At 44.5% G+C, this 22,391-nt stretch overlaps 1 protein-coding gene across 1 annotated transcript; it reads left to right on the forward strand.

Moving 5' to 3' along the window:
- The first annotated feature begins 1,496 nt into the window (after window positions 1-1,496).
- Window positions 1,497-15,071, forward strand: CCR9 (C-C motif chemokine receptor 9). Its single transcript, XM_053599872.1, has 3 exons — window positions 1,497-1,601; window positions 10,275-10,319; window positions 13,450-15,071. Exons 2-3 carry the CDS (start codon window positions 10,299-10,301, stop codon window positions 14,536-14,538), a joined length of 1,110 nt encoding a protein of 369 aa, XP_053455847.1. The 5' UTR covers window positions 1,497-1,601; window positions 10,275-10,298; the 3' UTR covers window positions 14,539-15,071.
- The last annotated feature ends 7,320 nt before the right edge of the window (window positions 15,072-22,391 follow it).

A 22,391-nucleotide genomic window follows, 5' to 3' on the forward strand; every position in this document is an offset into this window, starting at 1 on the left:
CGCTCTGGAGGGCAGTGCTGAGTCCACAGCACGACAGGTACACTGTAAGGAGGTCACCGGCCTTCACTAGGCACGGTTCTGATTCTGCCCCAGAACGAATATAAAAAAGAGGCTTTTGTCATGCCGATGACAGGGAATCTGTATTCACACCAGGATGGAAGGCCCCGCAATAGCTGTGGGTGGGAAGGCTTCACCTGTGAGCCTCATTAAAAATATAACAGTTTGTATGTTTAGCCTTTTTCAAATTTTATCAGACACCTGTGATTAATAAAATGTATTATCAGAGCTAATGCATTTGACACATAAGCTTTTACTGGACTTTCCCCTCTTTGGAGGCATGTGTGTCCGGCACTTCATGTCTTCCTGGCCACACGCCGTGTACAGTCTTTCCAGCACAGTGCCTGCCACCGAGTAGCACTTTCAGTGACAATGGAAAGGTTCCACATCTGCACTGTCCCTGTGGTAGCCACGAACTATGTGTGGCTATTGAGCATTTGAAATGTGCCCAGCATAACTGAGGAATTAGTTAATATTTTAGTGAATTTAAATTTTGTTTTTGAGACAGCCTCACTTGTTGCCCAGGCCAGTCACACCTCATAGTAACTAACCTCAAACTCTTGGGCTAAAGAGATCCTCTTGTCTCAGCCTCCTGAGTAGTTGGGACTGCAGGCAGCCTACCATAACACCTGGCTAATTTTTCTATTTTTAGTAGAAATGGGGTCTTCCTCCTGCTCAGGCTGGTCTTGAACTCCTGAGCTGAAGCAATCCACCTGCCTTGGCTTCCCAGAGTGTTGGGAACTAATTTACATTTAAATAGGCACATGTGGCCAGTAGCTACTGTATTGAACAGCAAAGCTCTCTGAGGTTCTGATACCTCTGTCAAGACTGAAGGGTATAGGTTTGTCACTATGAAAGTTTAGAGACGACTGTGATATGGTCTGTGACTTCCCTTACAAGAAACACAGTCGACATGTCCTTTCTGGGAGGGCTTCATTTGTTTCTGTCTGTGTGGATTTTACATTTCTTGACTTTTGGATGTCTCTAAACTTTTGTAATGACCCCCATATATTGTGATGGACACTGCTGGGGATGACAGTCTCATTTAGGCCTGCTCAGGTAACACCACCCACAAAAATCTTACAAATGTAAGATTTGGCGTGCCTGTCTGGCATGCCTTGTCTGGTGTGCCTGACCAGGCTGACTTCTGTCCGTGGGACTTCCCATTTCCCCACTCCCTGTAAGTGGCCGTGCTATTTAGGAAGCAAATTCACTCTTAGATTATCAGTTTGTATGTGTGTTTTCAGAGAAGATGGCTTCCCTTTATCCCAGCAGTTTTTAGATTTTTGTTTCTGATTGCAAATGCTGGCGCTGATTGCTGCAAGCTCCAGCTGGTGACTCCCCACCCTCCCAGGCCACCCCACCAGTGACAACACAGGCTGGGGTGGCCTAGCTTCCTTTTTGGTATATGTGCTGGGTGGCTGTCTGCTCAGAACTCACAGAAGGCCTGCCTCTCATCCTAGGCAGAACAGCCCAGCCCTTTCCCCACACGCTAAGAGCTGGTGTGGCCCGCTGTCCCCTGGAGCCTCCAGCTGCCCTCCACAGTGAGTATTACCCTTCTTCCTCCCTGCAGCCCCAGTGTCACCTGTGCCCTTGGTTATGTGCTACCATGATGGCTTTTAAAACCCAGGCTTGTGCTCACTTCTTAAGTGGTCTTGAACACCAGGTACTTTGCTAGAAACTTCCAGACAGGCAAAGGTGATTTGATTTGGTATTGCCCAGGCCAGGTTTCTTGTAGGATGAGTAATAAGACTTCCTCCCCACCCACACACAAGAAGCTTAGCTTCCAGGCGCTCTTCAATTTGTACCTTAAAGGAGGTAGAAGCAGATGCTGGGGACAAGTGCCGAGAAGGTGGCCAGGGGCCGGGAAATGAAAGCCCCTCTAAGGGGCAGAGACGCTGAGCCCTGGAAAGGATTCTTTATAGCAGTGGGAAATTTGAAACAACTTTGCACGACGAGGTGAACGGTTAAATGAATGGTGGCGCCTCCAGACAAGGGAATACTTGGCCTCCATTCTACCCAATGGTACAGCTTAGAAAGGGGTCGGGGATGATGGTCAAGTAGAAAGTGATTCAGAAGATGCTCTATGTAGTCTAATTTCCTACTAAGTGTGTGCAGTGTATCTGTGTGTGTGTGCCAGAAGAAAGTCAGAAAGGATGTATCTCAGAAGTTTAATGATCGCTAAATGAGGAAAGGGTGCTTGATTTTTTTCATACCCCAAATACATGTTTGCATTTTGGGGATATTTTTGTGCATTGTGAAAGTACTCCTTTACGATCAGAAAAAGGCAAAGCTATTTAAATGACTCATCAGTGGATACAGGTTTGGCTTTTCAAACACATCCACCCTGTTTAGTTCTTAATTAGCTGTTACTCTGCAGATGCTAGTATGTCAGGTGACCGTCGTCCAGTGCTGAACTGGAAATGCCGGGCAGCCAGTCGGGGAGGCCTGTTTTCTCACTCCCTTTACCAAACAAACCAGTTAATTTGGCATGGCAGCACCTGGAGTCTTCAAAGTCCCTTTCTTCCAACATCTGTCTATCTGTTGTGAAGCCCCCTCATGCTTCATCCCCTCACAGGGCTTACACGGGAGCCCCCGAGTGCAGAGAAGCACCTGCCGGGTGTGGGTAGTGGGTGACTGCCCCAGGCTTGGTGAGTGGATGACCTGAAGACCGCTCAGAGCCCCCACGACAGGTAGGGAACAAGAAGCAGAGCTAGGAAAAAATGTAAGAGACGAGTCAAGCTCCGGTAGCACATTGTACAAAGATCAGAGTAAGGTCCTGCGTTCCTGACTCACTAGTATCCGATGCAACACCAGCCCTGCGAGCATCGGAGGTGATGGGCCCGGGAGGTGCTGCCCACCCACAGCTCCAAGCTGATTCTTGTGTTGGCTTCTTACAGACAATAGAAAATACAAAAATGACAATAGAAAATAGAAAATGCCTAGCTTTTCTAATAAGCACTTTTGGATTTGGGTTCTAAAGGTCACTTCTTAAGAATTAGAAGCTCTCTCCCTTTCCTCTACCTCCCAGGCCCTGCACACATGTTCATACCCTATTCTTTTTTTTGTTTGTTTGAGACATTTTTTGCTCTGTCACACAGGCTATAGTGCAGTGACACAATCATTGCCCATTGCAGCCTCAAACCAGAGGCTCTAGGGATCCTCCCACCTCAGTCTCCAAAGAACCTAGGACTATAGGCGAGTGATACAGTGCCCAGCTAACTTAAAAAACGTTTTTTTTTTTTTTAGAGATAGGGTCTCACTATGTTGCCCAGGCTGATCTTGAATACCTGGGCGCAAGTGATCCTCTCCCTTTGGCCTCCCCGAGTGCTGGGATTACAGGTATGAACTACTGTATCCTATTCTTTCTGGATTTCATACCTTTGTTAGTCTGTTTTCTTGCCCCAGAGCAATGTTCACTCCCCTTATTGCATGTCTCCAAGCTTTTCAGCCTTTAAGGACCAGCAAAACGTCACCTCCTCAATGAAGCCAGTCTACATTTTCCTCAGAGCTGGATACACAACTTTCTCTGCCCAATTCCTACCATATCTGATGGCATTTACCACTGTTGCAGCTACGACTTACCCACTGTACTTGAACGTGTGCTTCTTGAGGACACGGATCATGTTTTGTACACCATTTAAGCCCAGCGAGGATATCAGTTGCTTAAGGCACCCTGAACATGTGAGCTACGGGATGAAGAATGTTCTTGTGTTCTCACACAGCTCTGCCTTCTGTAAAGAGCATTCACACACACCATCGCACTCGGCCCTCGCAACAAGCCCTTGGAGTAGGCTAGGCTATCACCCCCATTTCATGCATGAGCAAACCACGCCTCGGTGATAGTATGTCACTTCTTGCAGCAAAGGACAGACCAAGGGATGGACAGGTCCTTTGATTTCTGGTCCGGTGTACTTTCCCTGACTTCATCACTCTATGCTGCAAAAACATTGGCTGGATTTTCAGATTTGGGCAGCGGCAACACCCATCATGAGGCCACATGGAACAGAGAGGGGAGAGTTTGGCTGCGCCGCTGAGTTAGTCACAAGTTCACTACCAGCAAACCATTGAGAGTTTCTGCACTCTCAGTATGCCAAGTGGACTTTACTATGTTTTCCCCACTTCCCAGGGGCCAGAATAGAATGAAAACAAGCTCTGAGACTTTGCAGGTGGTGAAATAAAAAATTTGTACAGTGTTCTGACAAAAACAGAAGAGAGATAGGTGGCAAGGCTGTCTGTGCAGTCTTTCGAGGGTGGGTCTCTCTGAAGTTTCTATGGGCCAGAAGCACATCTAGGATGGACTAGAGGTGAGCCTTTATAGAAAGCTAGTGTAGGATTTCAAAGTTGCAAAAAGTAGCTTCCGTGAGTTTAATCACCAGCTCTGCTCTTTTTGCACCAGCTGGAGCAAGTTCCTCCTTTGGATAAATTTTGTCCACAGGTGTGCTGAACCAAAGAACACTGGGCTGCCTGTTTTTTTGTTGTTAAGATGACAAGTTATTTTTATAGTAGCTCTTAAAATAAAATGTCACACATTTGGAACGTATTTACCGCTAATGGAACAAATGAAAGTCTCACTAGTCGTCATGATTCAGTCTCCTTCCAGAATGTTTCGGCCAGTGCTATTCAGCGATGAAATGTATATCCCTTTATATCTAGTGTTTAAAAGATCACGTGATACAGTCTTCCACCTGGCGTTAGAACCTAATCATCTTGGTGACCTCTTTTTCCATCAGCATAAGGGCTATCTTAGTCTCTGAATTGTCTACACACTGGTTTATTGAATGGATATATCTGGATATTTAGGTTGTTTTCATTTTTTTGTTCAGCAATAAAATGCTGAAACACACATCCCCATATATGAATCTTTATGTTATTCTGTGAGAATACCAGCGGGGCAAATGCCCAGCAGATGAGCTGCTGATTCAGACATGTAGTAGTTTGTAGGTTTTGACAGACATAGCTTGGCCGTCCAAAAAGGTCACCTAAATTTATGCTCCCCCCAGCATTGGGGAGGCCTTTTCCCCAAACTCTAACATCATTATGATCGATTGCTATATTCAATCCGAAACTTGCTATAACCAACTATAACCAAAGCCATTCTTTCTTCTTTCTGTGGCTTCTTTCTTTGAAAATTTTTCTCACCTATTATCTGATTAATATTCAATCTCTTCGTGCAAGTAAAAAGGAAGAGACATAAGCCATGGGTACTAGAAATATCTGAAGTTATATTCACTAGTTAGAAGTGTTTTCTAACTAGTGTCTCAAAAACCAATCTCCCTATTCGCCAAGCTGTAATAATGTTAAATTTTCTGAGTTGGGGGTCTTCCAAACTCACCAGGGTATTTTTCATCTAGAGAAAATAAAGGGAATAGCAACTCTCCGCCTCCCAAATGGCTGCTTTTCCGCTTGCTGGTTAAATTTCCCATCTCAAAACAGATGTTGACGGGGCTTCCTGCTGGCATCTGTAGTGATCCTGAGCAGAAATCAATCACTCCAAAGAAGACACCAGAACATTCAGAAGTATGACCTGGGGAAAAGTACTTGGTTCTTGTGCTTAGGAGCAAACAGGCAAAGTGCAATTTTTTTTTTTTTTTAAGAAAGTATATTTCTTGGTTCAGCGTCTGTGGCTCGAGTGGCTAAGGTGCCAGCCACATACACCTGAGCTGCTGGGTTCGAATACAGCCCGGGCCTGCCAAACAACAATGATGGCTGTAACCAAAAAATAGCCAGGCGTTGTGGCAGGCGCCTATAGTCTCAGATACTAGGGAGGCAGAGGCAGGAGAATCGCTTGAGCCCAGGAGTTGGAGGTTGCTGTGAGCTGTGATGCTACAGCACTCTACCCAGGGCAACAGCTTGAGGGTCTGTCTCAAAAACAAAAAAAAAAAGAAAAGAAAATATATTTCCCATTCACCTTGGAAATATTTAAAAGTAATTATAAAAAGAGGTTAGAAATAAACCAATTGCCCCCACAGAGCAGAATGTTTAAATCAATTGTGGCAGAGCCTGTGTGGGCACACCATGTGTGTTCATGTGTGTTCCCCTGTGTGTGAACGCCATGAATTGTGGCAGAGCCTACGTGGGAACGCGTTCCCCTATGTTGGAATGCCATGCAGCTGACACACGCAGTCACGTGCCTAAAGAATTTTTAATGTTGAAGGAAATGCTTATTATCTGTTAGGTAAAAATAACCAGAAAAATTATTAATAAAAATGCGTAAATGAATAGAAACAGGCTGGGAAGAAAAATAACAAAAAGTTAAGAGCCATTACTTTGGGATACTAAGATTATGGGTGATTTTGATTTCATACAAAAACCTGTTACTTTTATAATAATAGAAAAGTCATAAAACAAAAGCAAGTGTTTTTAAAAATTTTTTATGTTTAGATAGAATCTCCCTCTGTTGCCCAGTCTAGAGGGCCGTGGCGTCAGTCCAGCTTATAGCAACCTCAAACTCCTGTGCTCAAGGGATCCCCTTGATCACTTGCGGTCTCAGCCTCCCAGGTAGTTGGGACCACAGGCCCCTGCCACCACACCCAGCTAGGTTTTCTATTTTTAGTAGAGATGGTCTTGTTCTTGCTCAGGCTGGTCTTGAATTCCTGAGCTCAGGCAATCCACCTGCTTCTGCCTCCCAAAGTGCTAGGATTACAGGCGTGAGCCACTGCTCTGTCCAGCATGTTTTTGTTTTTGTTTTTTAATATAAACACCAGAATTTTCCTGACACTCAGAGGGCTACTGTGAAATTGGCTTTTGCCAAGGTAGCTGGTGTGAGGTTGTGGTTGTAGCCGAAGCTGCTTAGATTTATAATATTTCACACTCAGCCCTGTTTCAGGGGTTCTTGTATCTTGGGATCAATTTCCAAGAAATTTTTTCTTTAAAAAGCATTTTTTTTTTTTTGTGACCCTTGTTAGGATCTAATTTGAAGCATTAGGGAAACATCCAGGATTGCATAAGGAATGTCCATGAGCCCTTTACCCAAACCGTTGTTTCCCTTTTTCCCCATTGGCTTTATTCTCTCTCTATGCACATGTTTTTATTACATGTGGTTGTTTTTCTGAATAATTCGAGAATGTGCTGAAGACATTGTGCTCTTTTACCCCAAAATACTTAACCGGGGATAGTTCCTAAGAACAGGGCATTCTCCTAGACAACCACAAAATCTTGAACTTGAAGACTGATACAGCACTATTCCCTACGTCACAGTTCACGTTGAAATGCCCTCGATTCCCCAGTAACACCCTGTAGGAGCATTTCCCCCCTCCAGGGTCACACCCAGGCTCTGTGCTGCGTCTGGGGGTTGTGCCTCTTCAGTCTCCTTCAATCCGGGGACAGCTGCTATGTCTTTCTTTGTGTCACGCGCATGACGATCATATTTTTGAAGAATTTTCAGCCAGTTAGTTTGCGGAAAGTCCCTCATGTGGGGTTTGTCTGTTTCCTCATCCCTAGATTTGGGTTGGTGCTTTTTGTCAGGAACAAAGATGCTGTGTCCTTCCTCTTCAATGCACCGTTTTAGGACAAACGTGGCATCGGTTTGTGCCCACCTGGGTGGTGTGGGGTTTGAAGGTCACTTAAGTTTCTCCACAGTGAAGTTCCTGTTCTTCCCTTTGTATTTAACACGCCATTTGGGGGAGAGCCTTTGAGATGAGGTGAATATCCTGTTCCCCATCAGATGGTCACTCACTGATTTCAGCTTCCACGGGTGATTTCTAATGCCATTTCCCCTCTATGTTTATTAGCTGGCACCATACTAAGAGCTTTCTCTTCTCTGAATTTGTTATTCATTTATTTGTATCCATGCAGGTTCTCATTTTATTGAATGTGCTGTAAGTACTAATATTGTTATTTATTTGTATACTCAAATTGCTTCAGATTTCACCCCATCAATTGGCTCCTAGGTCTTTTGACAAGACCTCATGGTCCTTTGAGCACTTCCTTGCTTTCTTGGACAAGAAGCTGTTTTAGGTTCATCTTGTGGTTTTTCTGCCCTGGCTATGGAACCAGACATTTCTCCAAGGAGCCCTGGTTCTTATTGGCGGAGAAAGTGATTTAGACACCAAGACAAGGGCATGGGGTGCTCACTCTACTGTGTGTCATGGAAGAGCCAGGAACATGTATGTGAAACACACAAATGTACACACATACTCGGGTTAGCTGTCTATCTCTCATCTATTAATCATCTATTTTATTATCTGTCTATACATCCATCCTATCTGCCTGTCTCTACCTAATCTAATCTTAAAAACACAAGTGTTCCTACCGACCTCACAAGGCCACCACACTGCACGAGGCCCTCCCAGGCAGGAAGTTCTGGCTGCCTTCCTCCCTGCCTGCCGATAACCAGATATGACTCTGAGGAGTGAAGAAAATCAGAGTGTTTTCCTCAGCCCTTGTTTTTTTCTCCTTCACTTTAACGGTTTTATCAAGGTCCAAGTACAATACTTTGCAAATACTTGAAGTACAAAATGTAAGCTCTGACATGCACATTCCCATATGAACCACCACACAATCTAGGCCAGGCGTCTTCAAACTTTTTAAACAGGGGGCCAGTTCACTGTCCCTCAGACCATGGGAGGGCTGGACTATAGTTTAAAAAAAGAAACTATGAAGAAATTCCTATGCACACTGTACATATCTTATTTTGAAGTAAAAAAACAAAACGGGAACCAATACAATCACACTGCCTCATGTGGCCCGCGGGCTGCAGTTTGAGGACCCCTGATCTAGGCGGTGAACTATTTGACCTCCAGGCTTCCTCCTGCGCCTCTGCACCTGCCAGCCCTCTCCCTGCTCTGCCTTCCCCTTCTCTCTCTTGCCAGGAAATCGCTGACCTGCTTTCTCTCACTACAGATTAGTTTGCATTATCTGGAGTTTTATGTAAATAGAATCATATATGTACATTTTTTTGGACTGGTTTTAAGCATAATTATTTTGAGATTCATCCACATTGCTGTGTGAATGAATCATTCATTCTCTATTTGATCGAATGGATATTTCACGGTTTACTTATCCATTCACTATTTGATAGGCATTTAGACTGTTTCCAGTTTTTGTCTAATACAAATCAAACTGCTATCAGTATCCTGCACCAGTTTTTGTAGGGACAGGGGCCATATGCTTACATTTTTCTTATTTAAATACTTAGGAGTGGGATTGTTGGATCACATGGTATATATAACTTTTGAAGAAACTGCCAAACTGTTTTCCAAAGTGGTTGTACCACATGTTATATATTGGAAATAACTGTACTTTCACCAGGGTGGGTCCTGATGTTGTTATGGAAAGGAAGCCAGCAGGTTACAGATGGATTTGAGGAGAGAATATTTTCTTCTAGAACCTTGAGCTGTGGCACTGGACATGTTTCTTTGAAAGATCCTTTATGAAGATTTAGAAGGACATGACCTTGCTCAGGCTCAGACCCCTTCCATGAAGGAGGTCAAGCTGTTGTTTCTTTGGTTATATAGGGGTGGGCTTTAAAGAGATTCAAAACATATAAAAGTAACCACAGTCAGCTCTGAGGCCCTGTCCTTTAGTGAACAAAGGCCTTTTGGCCTTTTCTTTAGTGCACAGACCAAAGACCTCCTCCTGGTGGAATTGAGTAAAGTGGAGCAAGGGGGTGCTGGGCCATGGAGCCTCCTGGGAGAAGGACCTCGACCCCAACCCCAGCAGGCACTACTCAGCCCTCTTGTCCCTTGTACCACCTGGTTGCCCTGAGGCCCTTCCCCTGGGCAGAGCTGGGCCCAGAGCACTCTCAAAGCAACCACAGTCCTGCCATCTTCAGTGAGCCCCTTAGTCGATGGAGTGGGGGAAAGGGAGCCATTTAGCAAAACCGGGTTTGCCAGAGAAGGAGAATCAAGAGAAAAGACACTAATGTAAAAAGAACAGGCTAGGAAAAAGTTGAAAGCCCCCTCACAGGGGATGAGAGTCACCAATTATTTTCTAAGAAGGAAAATAAATACTAGAATAAGGTGACTAACAGAGTCAAGGAGGTGAATGATCACTTCGAGAAAGAGATTTAGTTCATTTCTATGTTGACAATCAATATGATTCTGAAATCTAGAATATTTGAATTGATGTCAGTATAACACAGACTGTAACTTTTGCTGGGATATTTTTTCACAAGCATAAGCAGATTTAATCTTTAAACTTATCTTTTTGGTGTTTGGTTGTTACTGTACATTTATAAGCCAGTCCCCTTTTTGATTTTTGCCCTTTCTTTCTAGAAGCAGGCTTGTACCTGAACCACCATGGTGGCCACAGAATTCACAGTGAGTACACCCATGCCTCTCTAGCTCCCCAGAATGAGTGCCTGTCTTCCTTTCTGTTGGGTGTAGGAAGAAATTCATTGCAGAGGAAGGATTTTTCTGTGTGGTTTCTCAGGGTAAGACCTCTGCTTGGCAATTGGTAGTTTGTTGTCTAGCATGGAGGACTTTGCAAACACAAAGACTTAGAGGTACCTTGGGACATGTTGTAAGGACAGGAAAACTTATTTTGGATTTTACTAATAGGTAAGGGTTTTTATGATCTTTATAACTAGGACCTGATTAGTTCCATACGTGTGTGTTCTGAAACTCAAGCAAGCAAGGGCAGTCTAGAATCCATTCCATTCAATTAATTAGTTTATGTTTTTAGAGATGGAGTCTTTCTTACTATGTTGTCCAGGATAATCTTGACCTCTTGGGCTCAAGTGTTCCTCCCACCTCCCAAGTAGCTGGGATTACAGGCATGAGCCAATGCACCTGGCACATTTAATTTGTTTTTAAAGAACCTATAGTGGGCACATTAACTGTATTTCTTGCACAAGAAAGGCCTTATGAAAACACATAATGGTATATATTCCTCTGAAAGACACTAGGAACTGAGCAAAAATGTGTGAGTCAACTCACTATCCAGAGAATCACCTTTTCTTTTATAGCCAAATTTAATTAATTATAGAATCGAATCAAATTCTTTTCCCTTTGTGGTATTCATAAATGCCTTACAGAAATACCTAAGAGTTTTAATTTTGTTTTCTCAAAGGGAAAGCCTGAGTTTTACATGTAGATAATCTAATTAAGGCTTTCGTAGGGGAGCTAACAACTGCCCTTCACAGTACATTGTAGGTCTCCATGAGCTAGGACAATGGTGGTTAAAGTAGTTTGTCAGCTCAATTATTTATGATATGCTAATGATTCTTTACTTGTCATATATGTGCAATTACCTAACTGCACATGGATCCATAACAACAAACAATGGAAATTAATTTGGTCCCAGGGAGGTAACAGGGTCATTGTCTATTTTTCTGACTGGAGGTGAACTCCTCAGTTCCTCCTGCATCAGAATTCACCTTTCCATCCTAAGGCCATGAGAGCAGATCTAGATGGAGGCATCAGAGCCAGGGCTGCTTCTGAGACTGTCAGTCACTTGGTTTTATCCTTTGGAAACTTGGAAAATAGCCAGACTCTGCAAGGCACCCTCAGATAAGGACACTGCATTCCAATAATGACCTTCCATGCCCAAGGAAACCCAGTACCACCTAATGGAAGAAGATGGGGTCTCTGTGCCCTGACTCCCATGTTTGGTGGAAAGTAGCCCATGGCATCCTTTGGCCTTCTTTCTGAGGATCCGTCCCCACTCTGGTGCCCCACATTTCCTCAGCCTCATAATAAGGCAGAGTCCTCTTGACAGGCGAGGACATGAGACTGGGAGAGTTGATTCGCTGGTTCAAGGCCTCAGCACTCTGGAGAAGTGCCCAGGAGTGGTCTCAGCACTCATGGCTTCTCTGGGTTGTTCCCTGTGGGCGAGTGTCAAAGGCACTGAACTCCAGGCCTCAAGTGTGGAGACATGGTGACAACTGCTGACAGGTCCATCTCCTTCCCGCTCATCCCCACTCTCATCCTGTCTCCCATCCCCATGTGCCCACCTTAGTGCTAAGGAACAATGGGGGCCCAGTCTTGGTGGTGCAGTCTTTGCCCTTCCTCCATCCATTCCCCAGAGGTGGGAATTTGGGGCCTGGGGCTGGCCAAGGGTTTCCAGAGAATGCAGGAGTCAGAAACGGAGGCCCCAGAAAGCTCTGGAGACCCTCCTGCTCTGAGAGCTGCGTAGCTATGATGCCTGGGCTGCTGCATGTGGGCCCAGGCCTCCGGGGGGAGGTTACCCCTGTCTGGGACCCTGTGGGACACAGGCAGCCCTGGGAGGGGACCAGTGGGAAGTCAGAGCATTTGAGGATCTGTAGGCAGAGGTTTGGGAACAAAATGTAGCAGGTGCTGCACTGACTCACCCCTGTATCTGGCAGCCCTTGTCTCTGCTTGGCAATGTGCTTTCTCCCTCCCCCCCACCTTAGGCTTCACTTAAGGGCTCACATCCAGCCCTTACTTCCTCTTCCTCTAGCAGAGGGGTTCTCAATCTGTGGGTCAAGACCCATAGGAACTGTATTAAAGGGTCGTGGCATTAAGAAGGTTGAGAACCACTGCATCTAGCAGGTGTTCTAGGATGGTTCCTGGTCTAGGAACCAACAGAAAGTGTAACCAGGCATTGGGGGGGGGTATACATGTGTCTAGATACATGCATACATGTATATATAAGTGTGCATGTATGAGTGTGTACATAAGTGATGTGAACATGAGTGTAGGCATGTTTGTGCACACGAGAGTGTGTGTAAATACTCATGTGCATGTGTGTTAGTGTGTGTGCTTGTCAGGGCCAGCTTCATGGCCGGGCAACCCATGCAGTCACGCAGGGGCCCTGGCTTAGAAGTGCTGCTTGCTTGATTTAAGGCTTGCTGTCTTGAAATGCTTAATATTAATAATTTTTGGACAAAATCCCTGCAAATTATATGCTGGTCACGGTGTTTGTGTGTGGCTGCAGTTGAAAGCGTCCGAATGTGTGTGTATATGCATGTGTAAGAGTGTGTGAGAGTGAGTGTGTGTGTGTTGCTAGTTCTGGACTTTCAGGAAACTCAGAGGGTCTGTGACTCAGGTTTGAAAGCCCCTGCTGACCTCTTTTTTTGGAGGGGTAGGTAGAATAGCTAGGAGAAGGGCAACCCCAGTCATTCACACGGTTTGATGAAATGCGCACCGGCCGTGTGAGGCGTGCTTTCCACCCAGCCCAGTGCACCGTCAATGTTTGTTTGCTCATCTGTGTCCTCCAGGAGAGTGGGATCCAAGTCTGACTTATTAGCCACTGTATCTTTAGCTCAGAGCACAATAATCAACACACAGTAGGTGCTTAGTAAACATTCGTTGAATAAACATATTACATCCCAAAACAGATGTCCTCAGAATTCCTACTTCCTACACGTACATGTCTTTTGCCTTATAGATTTTGGGGTTGGAAAGTCAAGTGGTCCGTGCCTCTGCCGTCAGACAGGACCTCCAAAAGATTGTCCTTGACTTAATGCCATCTCATGTCCCCTCGCAGGGCCTTACTCCTAATATGTCTGATGACTACAATTACGACTCTGCCTCTTCCTCCGACGACTACCTGAACTTCAACTTCACTGACTTCTTCTGTAAGAAAAGCAACGTCAGGCAGTTTGCAAGCCATTTCCTCCCACCCCTGTACTGGCTTGTGTTCACTGTGGGTGCCGTGGGCAACAGTCTGGTCATCCTCGTCTACTGGTACTGCACGAGAGTGAAGACCATGACCGACACATTCCTTCTGAATCTGGCCATCGCTGACCTTCTCTTTCTTGTCACTCTCCCCTTCTGGGCCATTGCCGCTGCAGACCAGTGGAGATTCCAGACCTTCATGTGCAAAGTGGTCAACAGCATGTACAAGATGAACTTCTATAGCTGTGTGTTACTGATCATGTGCATCAGCGTGGACAGGTACATCGCCATCGCCCAGGCCATGCGGGCACAGACCTGGAGGCAGAAAAGGCTTCTGTACAGCAAAATGGTTTGCTGTGCCATCTGGGTGACAGCAGCTGCGCTCTGTATCCCAGAAATCCTGTACAGCCAAATCAAGACGGAATCTGGCATTACTGTCTGCACCATGGTTTACCCTAGGGACGAGAGTACCAAACTGAAGTCAGCCGTCCTGACCCTGAAGGTCATCCTGGGCTTTTTCCTTCCCTTTGTGGTCATGGCTTGCTGCTACACCATCATCATCCACACCCTGATACAAGCTAAGAGGTCATCCAAGCACAAGGCCCTCAAAGTGACCATCACTGTCCTTACTGTCTTTGCCTTGTCTCAGTTCCCCTACAACTGCGTTTTGTTGGTGCAGACCATAGATGCCTATGTCTTGTTCATTTCCAACTGTGCCATTTCCACCAACATTGACATCTGCCTCCAGGTCACTCAGACGATTGCCTTCTTCCACAGTTGCCTGAACCCCGTTCTCTATGTTTTTGTGGGTGAGAGATTCCGCCGGGATCTTGTGAAGACCTTGAAGAACCTGGGCTGCATTAGCCAGGCCCAGTGGGTTTCGTTTACAAGGAGAGAGGGAAGCTTGAAGCTGTCATCCATGCTCCTGGAGACAACCTCGGGAGCGCTCTCCCTCTGAGGGACCTTCTCCCAGGAGGGTGGTCCCTTTGGAAGGAACGAAAGTGTAGATAGTTTCCTCACCGATGGGACCAGAGAGAAACCAAAGGAGGAAAAGGAAGTGAGAAAGAAAAAAAAAACACAAACCCAGAAAGGGATGACTCTGAACAACCCTGTCACATTTAGTCAGAATTTGCCAAACCAGAGTTTTCCAAGTTGACTGGCTACCCCAGGAGGCTATGGATTGGCCCTTGGCTGCAGGGGACCAACAGGAAGCCAGTGAACAGCACTGCAGCCCACCCTGGCTTTGCTGCTTGCCCGAGCATTACTGTAGTGACCTCCGGGGGGTCAAGGAGTTGCTAATCTGCATTAGTGGGAGCCTGCGCTGGCTCTGCTATGGGCTTGCTCTGTTGAGGGGCCCTTGTTTCTGGTCCACCCTGGCTACTCCCTACAGAGTGGACTGGTGCTGTTGGTCCCCTTCTTTTTTCTTTTTTTTCTTTCAGGTTAATGTGAGGGCACAAACAACCAGGTCACAATATTTGAATTTGCCAGGTAAAATCCCTCTTGCAGTTGTGTCCCACACCAGAAAGGTGCCCATTAAGTGGGAAGACCCCAATGTCCCCTCCTCCCCTCTGTCCCCTTCCTCATCCTCCCTTGAATTGAATTGAGTTTCTCTCATATGTGGCCGGTCCCCTTCTTCCTGAAGCTGCCAGACGGCTATTTACTTCCATGTTTCTTTCCTTAGGCTATAGTGCCAACATTTTAAAAGCTTCTAATATAGAGATTAGGCTAGAAAAAAAAAGTAATAGAATTCTCTTTTGCTTTGTGTCTTTATTTTAACTATTTGGAAAATTTATTATTTTTTGAACACATTTTGCGTATTTGCTTTTTAATGTGTACTTAAAATAGTCATTGCTTGTCACTTTCCTTACCTGTCTAAATACCTTAAGTGTGTGAAATTAAGAATCAAATAGATGTTTTAAGAGTGTGAAGACTAAGAGACTGAGACAGGGAAATAAGGTCTCCAAATGTCTTAAAACCATCTTGGCTTACTGGTGCTTATTTCTCCTCTGGCCAAACTTATTTCCCAAGTTTTTGTAGTTGGTCAAATGGAACATCCAAGGAAGACTATTGGAGCAGCACCAAAAACCATCCTGGGCTTTGCTACTTGCTCCAGAGGAAGCGTCTGACTTCCCCAGTGCACTGTGGACTGCTGTGGTTCCAGTTCCAACGCCCCGCAAGAGCACTGGACTCTGCCATGTTACCCTTTTCCTCTCTGCCAGCTTCTAAAGCACATTATAGTGGGAAATAAAGTCAGCAGAATATGGGCGGCTTGATAATGGAAGCACAGGGGGCAAAGCAAAGGTCTTGCTGCCCCATCCACTTGCTGCCTGTGCCTGTGCCTGGGCCAAGCACATCAACATATCAACATGGGCCCTGCACAGCCAGCACCGCTTCCACTGTCAGGGGAGCGCGACTTCTCCAAGGTCAGTTTGTGGACAGAGCCATCCACAGGACATCATTCCCAGAAGACCCAGATGTCTGCTCTTTTGAGGAACTTAGAAGATTAAACAGGAAGTACAAGTCACACCTAAATAACATTGTCCGGATAGGTGGAAAGAACACAGTTGAGTTTGGCTTTTCAATTCTCAAATACCACATCCTTTGATATTGTGGTTCTGATACTCAAGAGTGTCAGTGGTGCTGAGGATGGGAGAAGGGATGGGAAACAATGGGAAAAAATGGCAGGGAGCCCACTTTCTCCCTCTGATTTATAAGAACAGAGATGTGGGAACACCACAGAACTACGAATGCTGCATTGTACCCTAATGCACAGTGACCATGTCTAGTGAACTTCTAGGACCCAGCAGTTGCTATTGGACCCTCCCAGTCCTGTCATAGCTTCAGTGTAGAAGTAAAGATGCACCATACATGTACTGTATTCTAAAACTTTTAAGCATCCTTTGTTGATAAAGTGTCTTTTTAAATGATTGCATAAATAGGCCTGGTAAAAAATGACAGCATCAATTTTAATTTTGCATTCTAAGATAGATTTAAGTAACAGGTTAATCCTAAAATAAAAATGTTAGCAATATCAACATGGAGAAATCCACGAAGACACTGATCTACTCAGTACTTCTAGGAATATGCTTGTGAAGATTTTTGCAATAAAGATATAGGACAAATTTAATATATAATTACATTTCACTGGCCTATAAATTAGAACAAATCAGAAAACTGAATGAAATGTGACATGTTTTCATTATTAAAAAGAAGTTGGCTTTTTAAATAAATTTTATTTTTAAGTAATTTTAAGCCAATTCACCACAATATACATACAAACAGGGAATGTTACTCTGAAGTCATCAGCTTGGATGACCTGAGATTTGATCTTCCTGGGCCATCAGCAGACCTGCAGAATGAGCAGGCGCTCATTCATTTATTCAGTCAACTTGTATATATGCTCCAAGCTAGCTCGTCAGTCCACCAAGGTTATAATGGGCAATGTGACAGTCTTTCCTTCAAGACATTTCCATCCTGGCTGTATGGAAGAGCCAGATTTTAGAGGGTAGTATGGAAGACTCTGCTAGGTGATATCCCTTAGATGAGAATAACGAGGCTGGTGTCGTTTCATGGCTTATACACTGGTTTGTAGGCAGCCCCCAGGACAAGTCACACACACAGCAGTGTTATTAGAACAACAGAGACTCCCCAGGTAAGATCTTGGACAAGTAGCTTTCTGTGTACCTGTTCTGGAACCTACACTAAACACTCACCCTCCCCTCCATATGCAAATGCATTGTGTGTAGTGGACACAATATATAGAGTTAATACCTTATTAATATGTAAAATTAATCATTGACCAGATACATACTTCAGCTCTCAGAGTTCAGCTGCTAGGAAACTTCTAGCAGCCATGGCTGCAGTGAAGAGGAACTCATCGACAGTCACTTGCTGGAGGTGCACATTTGCATGTATTTTTTAGGCTCTGATAATAGAAAGTCAAGGAAAGATGCTGCATGGGTCATTAGCTATCTGGGCTATCTGTACCGATATGTAGAAATGGTTAGAGAAATACTGCATGGTCACAAGACGATGCTGGCCAGAGATCTCAGTTGTTAGGAAAGGCACATGAGCTGGGGAGAGAAGGGTCTTGTCTGTGAGGAAAGTTCTAAGGCTGTGGTCCTCGCCAACCAACACATAGTGAACAACCAGAGACGAATCACTGAATGAAGAGAAACATTTCTTATGAGCATCTCAAATGTACAAAGCAGGTGCTGAAGCCATGATTATTACTCTTCTTTCAAAGACACACAGAGCCCTTTACCGAGCTCACCTGAGACCGTCTGACCAGAGGACAGGAGAGGAGCCCGCCAGTGAGGTGGGAGTGGCCAACTTCAGGGAGGGACAGAGAGCCCGGGGCCCCAGAGTCCGGTTGGGTGCTGGTGGCTGTGCTTTGATCTGGAACTCATGGGAAGTTCCATTTCTTGTGGGGCTAACAGATTTGGAAAGCCAGGCAACCTCACTCAAGAACCACAACACACAACTTCAAAAAATGCAGCATAGGGCAGTTCCTGTGGCTCAAAGGAGTAGGGCGCTGGCCCCATATACAGAGGTGGTGGGTTCAAACCTGGCCCTGGTCAAAAATCCACAAAAAAAAAAAAAAAAAAAGGCAGCATAATGTGCTGTTATTTTGACAATAAATAACTGATACAGCCTTCTGATAAACAATCATACATAGTAAAGGTCTGAAGGTCAAGGGCTGCCATAACAAATCCTGGTTTATGTTTTTTTTTTTTAATATATATATAATCAAATATTCCACTACTTGGTATTTACCCAAAGGGAAAAAAAAGATATTTTTGAAAAAAAGAAACCTGTACTCAAATGTTTATAGCGGCATAATTCACCAATGCAAAGATGTGGAAACAACCCAATGTGGATACCTGAGTGGATTAACAGAATGTGGTATATGTATACCATGGAGTACTACTCAGCCATAAAAAATGGTGATCTAGAGTCTTTTGTAACAACCTGGATGGAAATGGAGACCATTCTTCTAAGCGAAGTATCACAAGAATGGAAAAAACAAGCTCCACAAGTACTACCCTGTTTCCCCAAAAACAAGACAGTGTCTTATATTAAGGTGTGCTCCCAAAGATGCATAGGTCTTATTTTCAGGGGACGTCTTATCTTTCCTGTGAGTAGGTCTTATTTTCAGAGGATGTCTTATTTTCGGGGAAGCAGGGTATTAAATTGGAATTAATTTACACTTATGTGCACATATAGAAATAACACTCATTCAAATATATGGGGGGGCTGAGAAGGGGATGGGTTAATTCACACCTAATGGGTATAATGTGCACTGTCTGGGTGATGGGCACACTTACAACTTTGACTCAAAATGGTACAAAAGCAATTTATATAACCAAAATGTTTGTGCATCTGTAATATTCTGAATTAATTTTTCTTTTTTATTGTGAGACAGAAAAAAAAGTCTGTTGCCCTGGTCTTAAGTGCCATGGCATTACCAAAGCTCACAGGAACCTCAAACTCTTGGGCTCAGCTCAAGTGATCCTCATGCCTCAGCTTCCCAAGTAGCTGGGACTACACGTGCCCATCACAACACCCGGCTAATCTTTTCTATTTTCTTGTAGAGAAGGGGTCTCACTCTTGCTCAAGCTGGTCTCGAACTGCTGAGCTCAAGAAATCCACCTGCCTTGGCTTCCCTGAGTGCTAGGATTATAGGCAAGAGCCACTGCACCTATCCCTGAAATAAAATTTTTTAAAAAGAAAAGTTTGTTCAGTAAATAAATGCTTTAAGAAAAAAATTAAATAAAAATAATTAAATAATCTATATTCAAGTGAAATGAGAATGGTTTAGCAAAAACCACTCCTATGAGGTCAACAATTAAGTTTGCAAACTGTACTAGAAAAAGTGCTACATACCTCTTTGCTGACTATCACTACGATCACCTTCAAAGTCCTCCTCTTGAGAAGTTATGCACTGATGCCTGTGCCTCGTCCACTCTTCAAGGCAATTTTGGAACTTTTTTCTGGAATGGCCATAACAGCTGTCATCATACAAGGAGTGACAATGAAGTTTGCAAACTTGTCCTAGAAAAAGTGTTTTGAAGGGGTGGACAAGGTGCTGGCTTCAGTGCACAGCTTTCCACGGGGAATACTTCTAAGGTGACTGTAGTGATATTCAGCAATGAGGTAGGTAGCACTTTTTCTCGGGTGAGTTTGCAAACCTTTCTGACCTGTTTAGTCTTCTCAGCATGGTGCAGCAGCAGTAATATGCTCTGTAAATGGCTCAGGCTGACCAGCTTCCTTGAATCTTGGTTTCTTCATCTGTAAAAGCTCACTGACTTTGGCAAGAGCCTATTGAATTATACATGTATGCTATTGCTGTTACTGTTAGTAAACCAGTGCTGCAAGGAGCTGATCTTTCTCTATCTTGTTCTTCATGAAGATCTGCCAGAACCCAAAGATCCTTAACATTTTTTTTCATGCCTCACACACCCTTTTGGCAATCTGATAAAGCCTATAGCCCCTTTCTCAGAATGTTTTAAAATGCTTACAATAAAATGTATAGTATTACAAAGAAAATCAATTATATTGGAACATAATTCTCCAATACTAAAACCAATGTATGAACTAGTAACACATGTACCTCTTTACTAGTGGGTAGCAGCCCGTATAGCCTAGGGCTAGGAGGAGTGAGAGTTATAAGAAATACCTGCATAGCTCAATAATGGAATACCTTGGTGAAAACGGCATGGAGAGGGATTTATCTCTCCTAACAAGCACGAGAACTCACGAGATGAGAGCAGTTGTGAACTGGCAGTCTCTACACCTGTGGTGTTGAGAGGCACGAGATCAACCTTATATCAGGCTGGAGGAGCAGGCAGTTGGAAGTATGTGCATTCTATCACAGACTCACTTACTCTGTCACCTCTTCTGCCTGCAGAACGCCAGCACAGCATCTCTCTGCTGAAGATCACTAAGCTCTGCTAAAGACTAAAGTCTATCTTTCTAAGAAGACTGCTTTACTCTCTTTAAGATACTCTCCCTCTCTCTCTCCAGCTAAAGTAGATAGCCCTCAGGCACCTAAGAGACCTGGGCAAGGTAACTTAGTGGTCTGTGTCCGAAACCTACCTAAGCCAGTCCCGAGATCTGGCCAGTCCTGGGCCCTGACAAGTGGTGTCAGAAGTGGGATGTGACACTAGTGTTTTACATAAAATGCATCAGCAGATCTAGCAACAACCTTCCTTTCAAAGGGGATATGAGTATAAATGCTATTTTGAGACTCTGCAACAACCGTCATGTAATATAAAAACATCTGTGCCAACATCCATTGGCGAAGTCACAGGTCTTGATAATACTAGAGGGACATGTTGTGTATGTTCATGATTGAAGGGAGACCTAAATTTTAGCTAGCAGTTAGGAGAAAGACGCCATTTTTCCTTCTTCCAAGTTTACAGACCTTTTGAACCTAATTCTGAAAATGGACCAGCTCAGAAGCTCCTATTAAACCTTATCTCCTCCACCCGTAACTACTGGTACCAAGCTTATATTTTTTTCTCCATTTCTTAAAATTTGGACATGTGTGGAACTACTTAGGATTTGGGGAAGGGGATGTTTTTCCACCCAGAAATGATCTGCCAGTTAGCAATAGAGAGACAGGGGCCATGTAAGCCATAAAAACACGGTAGTTGTAAAAATATTTTACTTGTAGAATAGTTTCAACCAGGAGACTTATTTAGAAATATCCTCTTCTCCAAGAATGAAATTCCCATTGTTGTCCCCCAGTGTTTAGAAAGGGGGGTTGAGAATGAAGGTCTAGTTCCAAGATCTATAGGCTGCTGGTAGACTAAAATTAGGAGACAGATCAGTTAGTTCATTTTACCTCTTTCCTCAAGTTCTAACCAATGCAATGGTAAGGCAGCAATGTTCACCAAGGATCACCTTCACCAGCATCACCTGAAAGACCTGTGAATGAATCACACCTGTGAACCAGTTACCATGGCTGGTGCCCATGAATCTGAATTTTTTTTTTTTGGAGACAGAGTCTCACTCTGTGCCCTAGGTAAGGTGCCATGGCATCATACCTCACAGCAACCTCAAACTCTTGGGCTCAAGAGATCCTCTTGCCTCCACCTTCCTAGGAGCTGGAACCACAGGTGCCCACCACAACACCAGCTAATTTTTCTATTTTTAGTAGAAACAGGGTCTTGCTTTTGCTCAGGCAGGTCTGGAACTCCTGAACTCAAGCAGTCCACCTGCCTCGGCCTCCCAGAGTGCTAGGATTACAGGGGTGAGACACTGCTCCAGGTGAGTGCATTTTAATTTACCTGGTGGCCTCACCAGGTAACCAAAGTGAGAGAACCCTCCTCTGAGAATCTCTCTGGGACTGGCTTTGTTGTTATTGACATTAATGACAAGTTGACTCTGGAGCAAAACTGAGCCCTGGATGAGTTTTTCCTAGTCCTTCAACACCTGAACCTTTAACAGCTGAAGAGGCAGAGGACCTGATATGGGACTGATTTTAGTTTCCCTGTCCTTCCACAGGGTCACTTCCAGAAGAGCATGTGGTCTTCTGTATGAAACCATCCAGCAGTTATGTGAGGGCCCTGATGGTGGAGATGAACTGTCTTTTTGAAAACCGTTGCTTCCACACATGGACCCTGTCTCTCGTGCTTCCCCTCCTGTGGCCTTTCTGTGAAAGCATACAGGGCTTCAAAGTCACCCCAGAGACCGGGGAACAAACTGGCTTATCTTTCCACGTCTGCAGTCACTGTCTTTGGTGTTTGTCCCATCAGCGGTCCAGGCCTTGCTTACATTAAAATTCTGCCTCCACCAATGCAGTGG

The sequence above is a fragment of the Nycticebus coucang genome, chromosome 8 (genome assembly GCF_027406575.1).
Source record: "Nycticebus coucang isolate mNycCou1 chromosome 8, mNycCou1.pri, whole genome shotgun sequence".
NCBI classification, from domain to species: domain Eukaryota; kingdom Metazoa; phylum Chordata; class Mammalia; order Primates; family Lorisidae; genus Nycticebus; species Nycticebus coucang.

What these genes read in the sequence shown, in the direction of transcription:
- CCR9 (XM_053599872.1), top strand. Translation starts at nt 10,299, where the DNA reads ATGGTGGCCACAGAATTCACA. An exon ending in TGGTGGCCACAGAATTCACA is followed by an intron (nt 10,320 to 13,449) that starts GTGAGTACACCC and finishes GTCCCCTCGCAG; the next exon opens with GGCCTTACTCCTAATATGTC.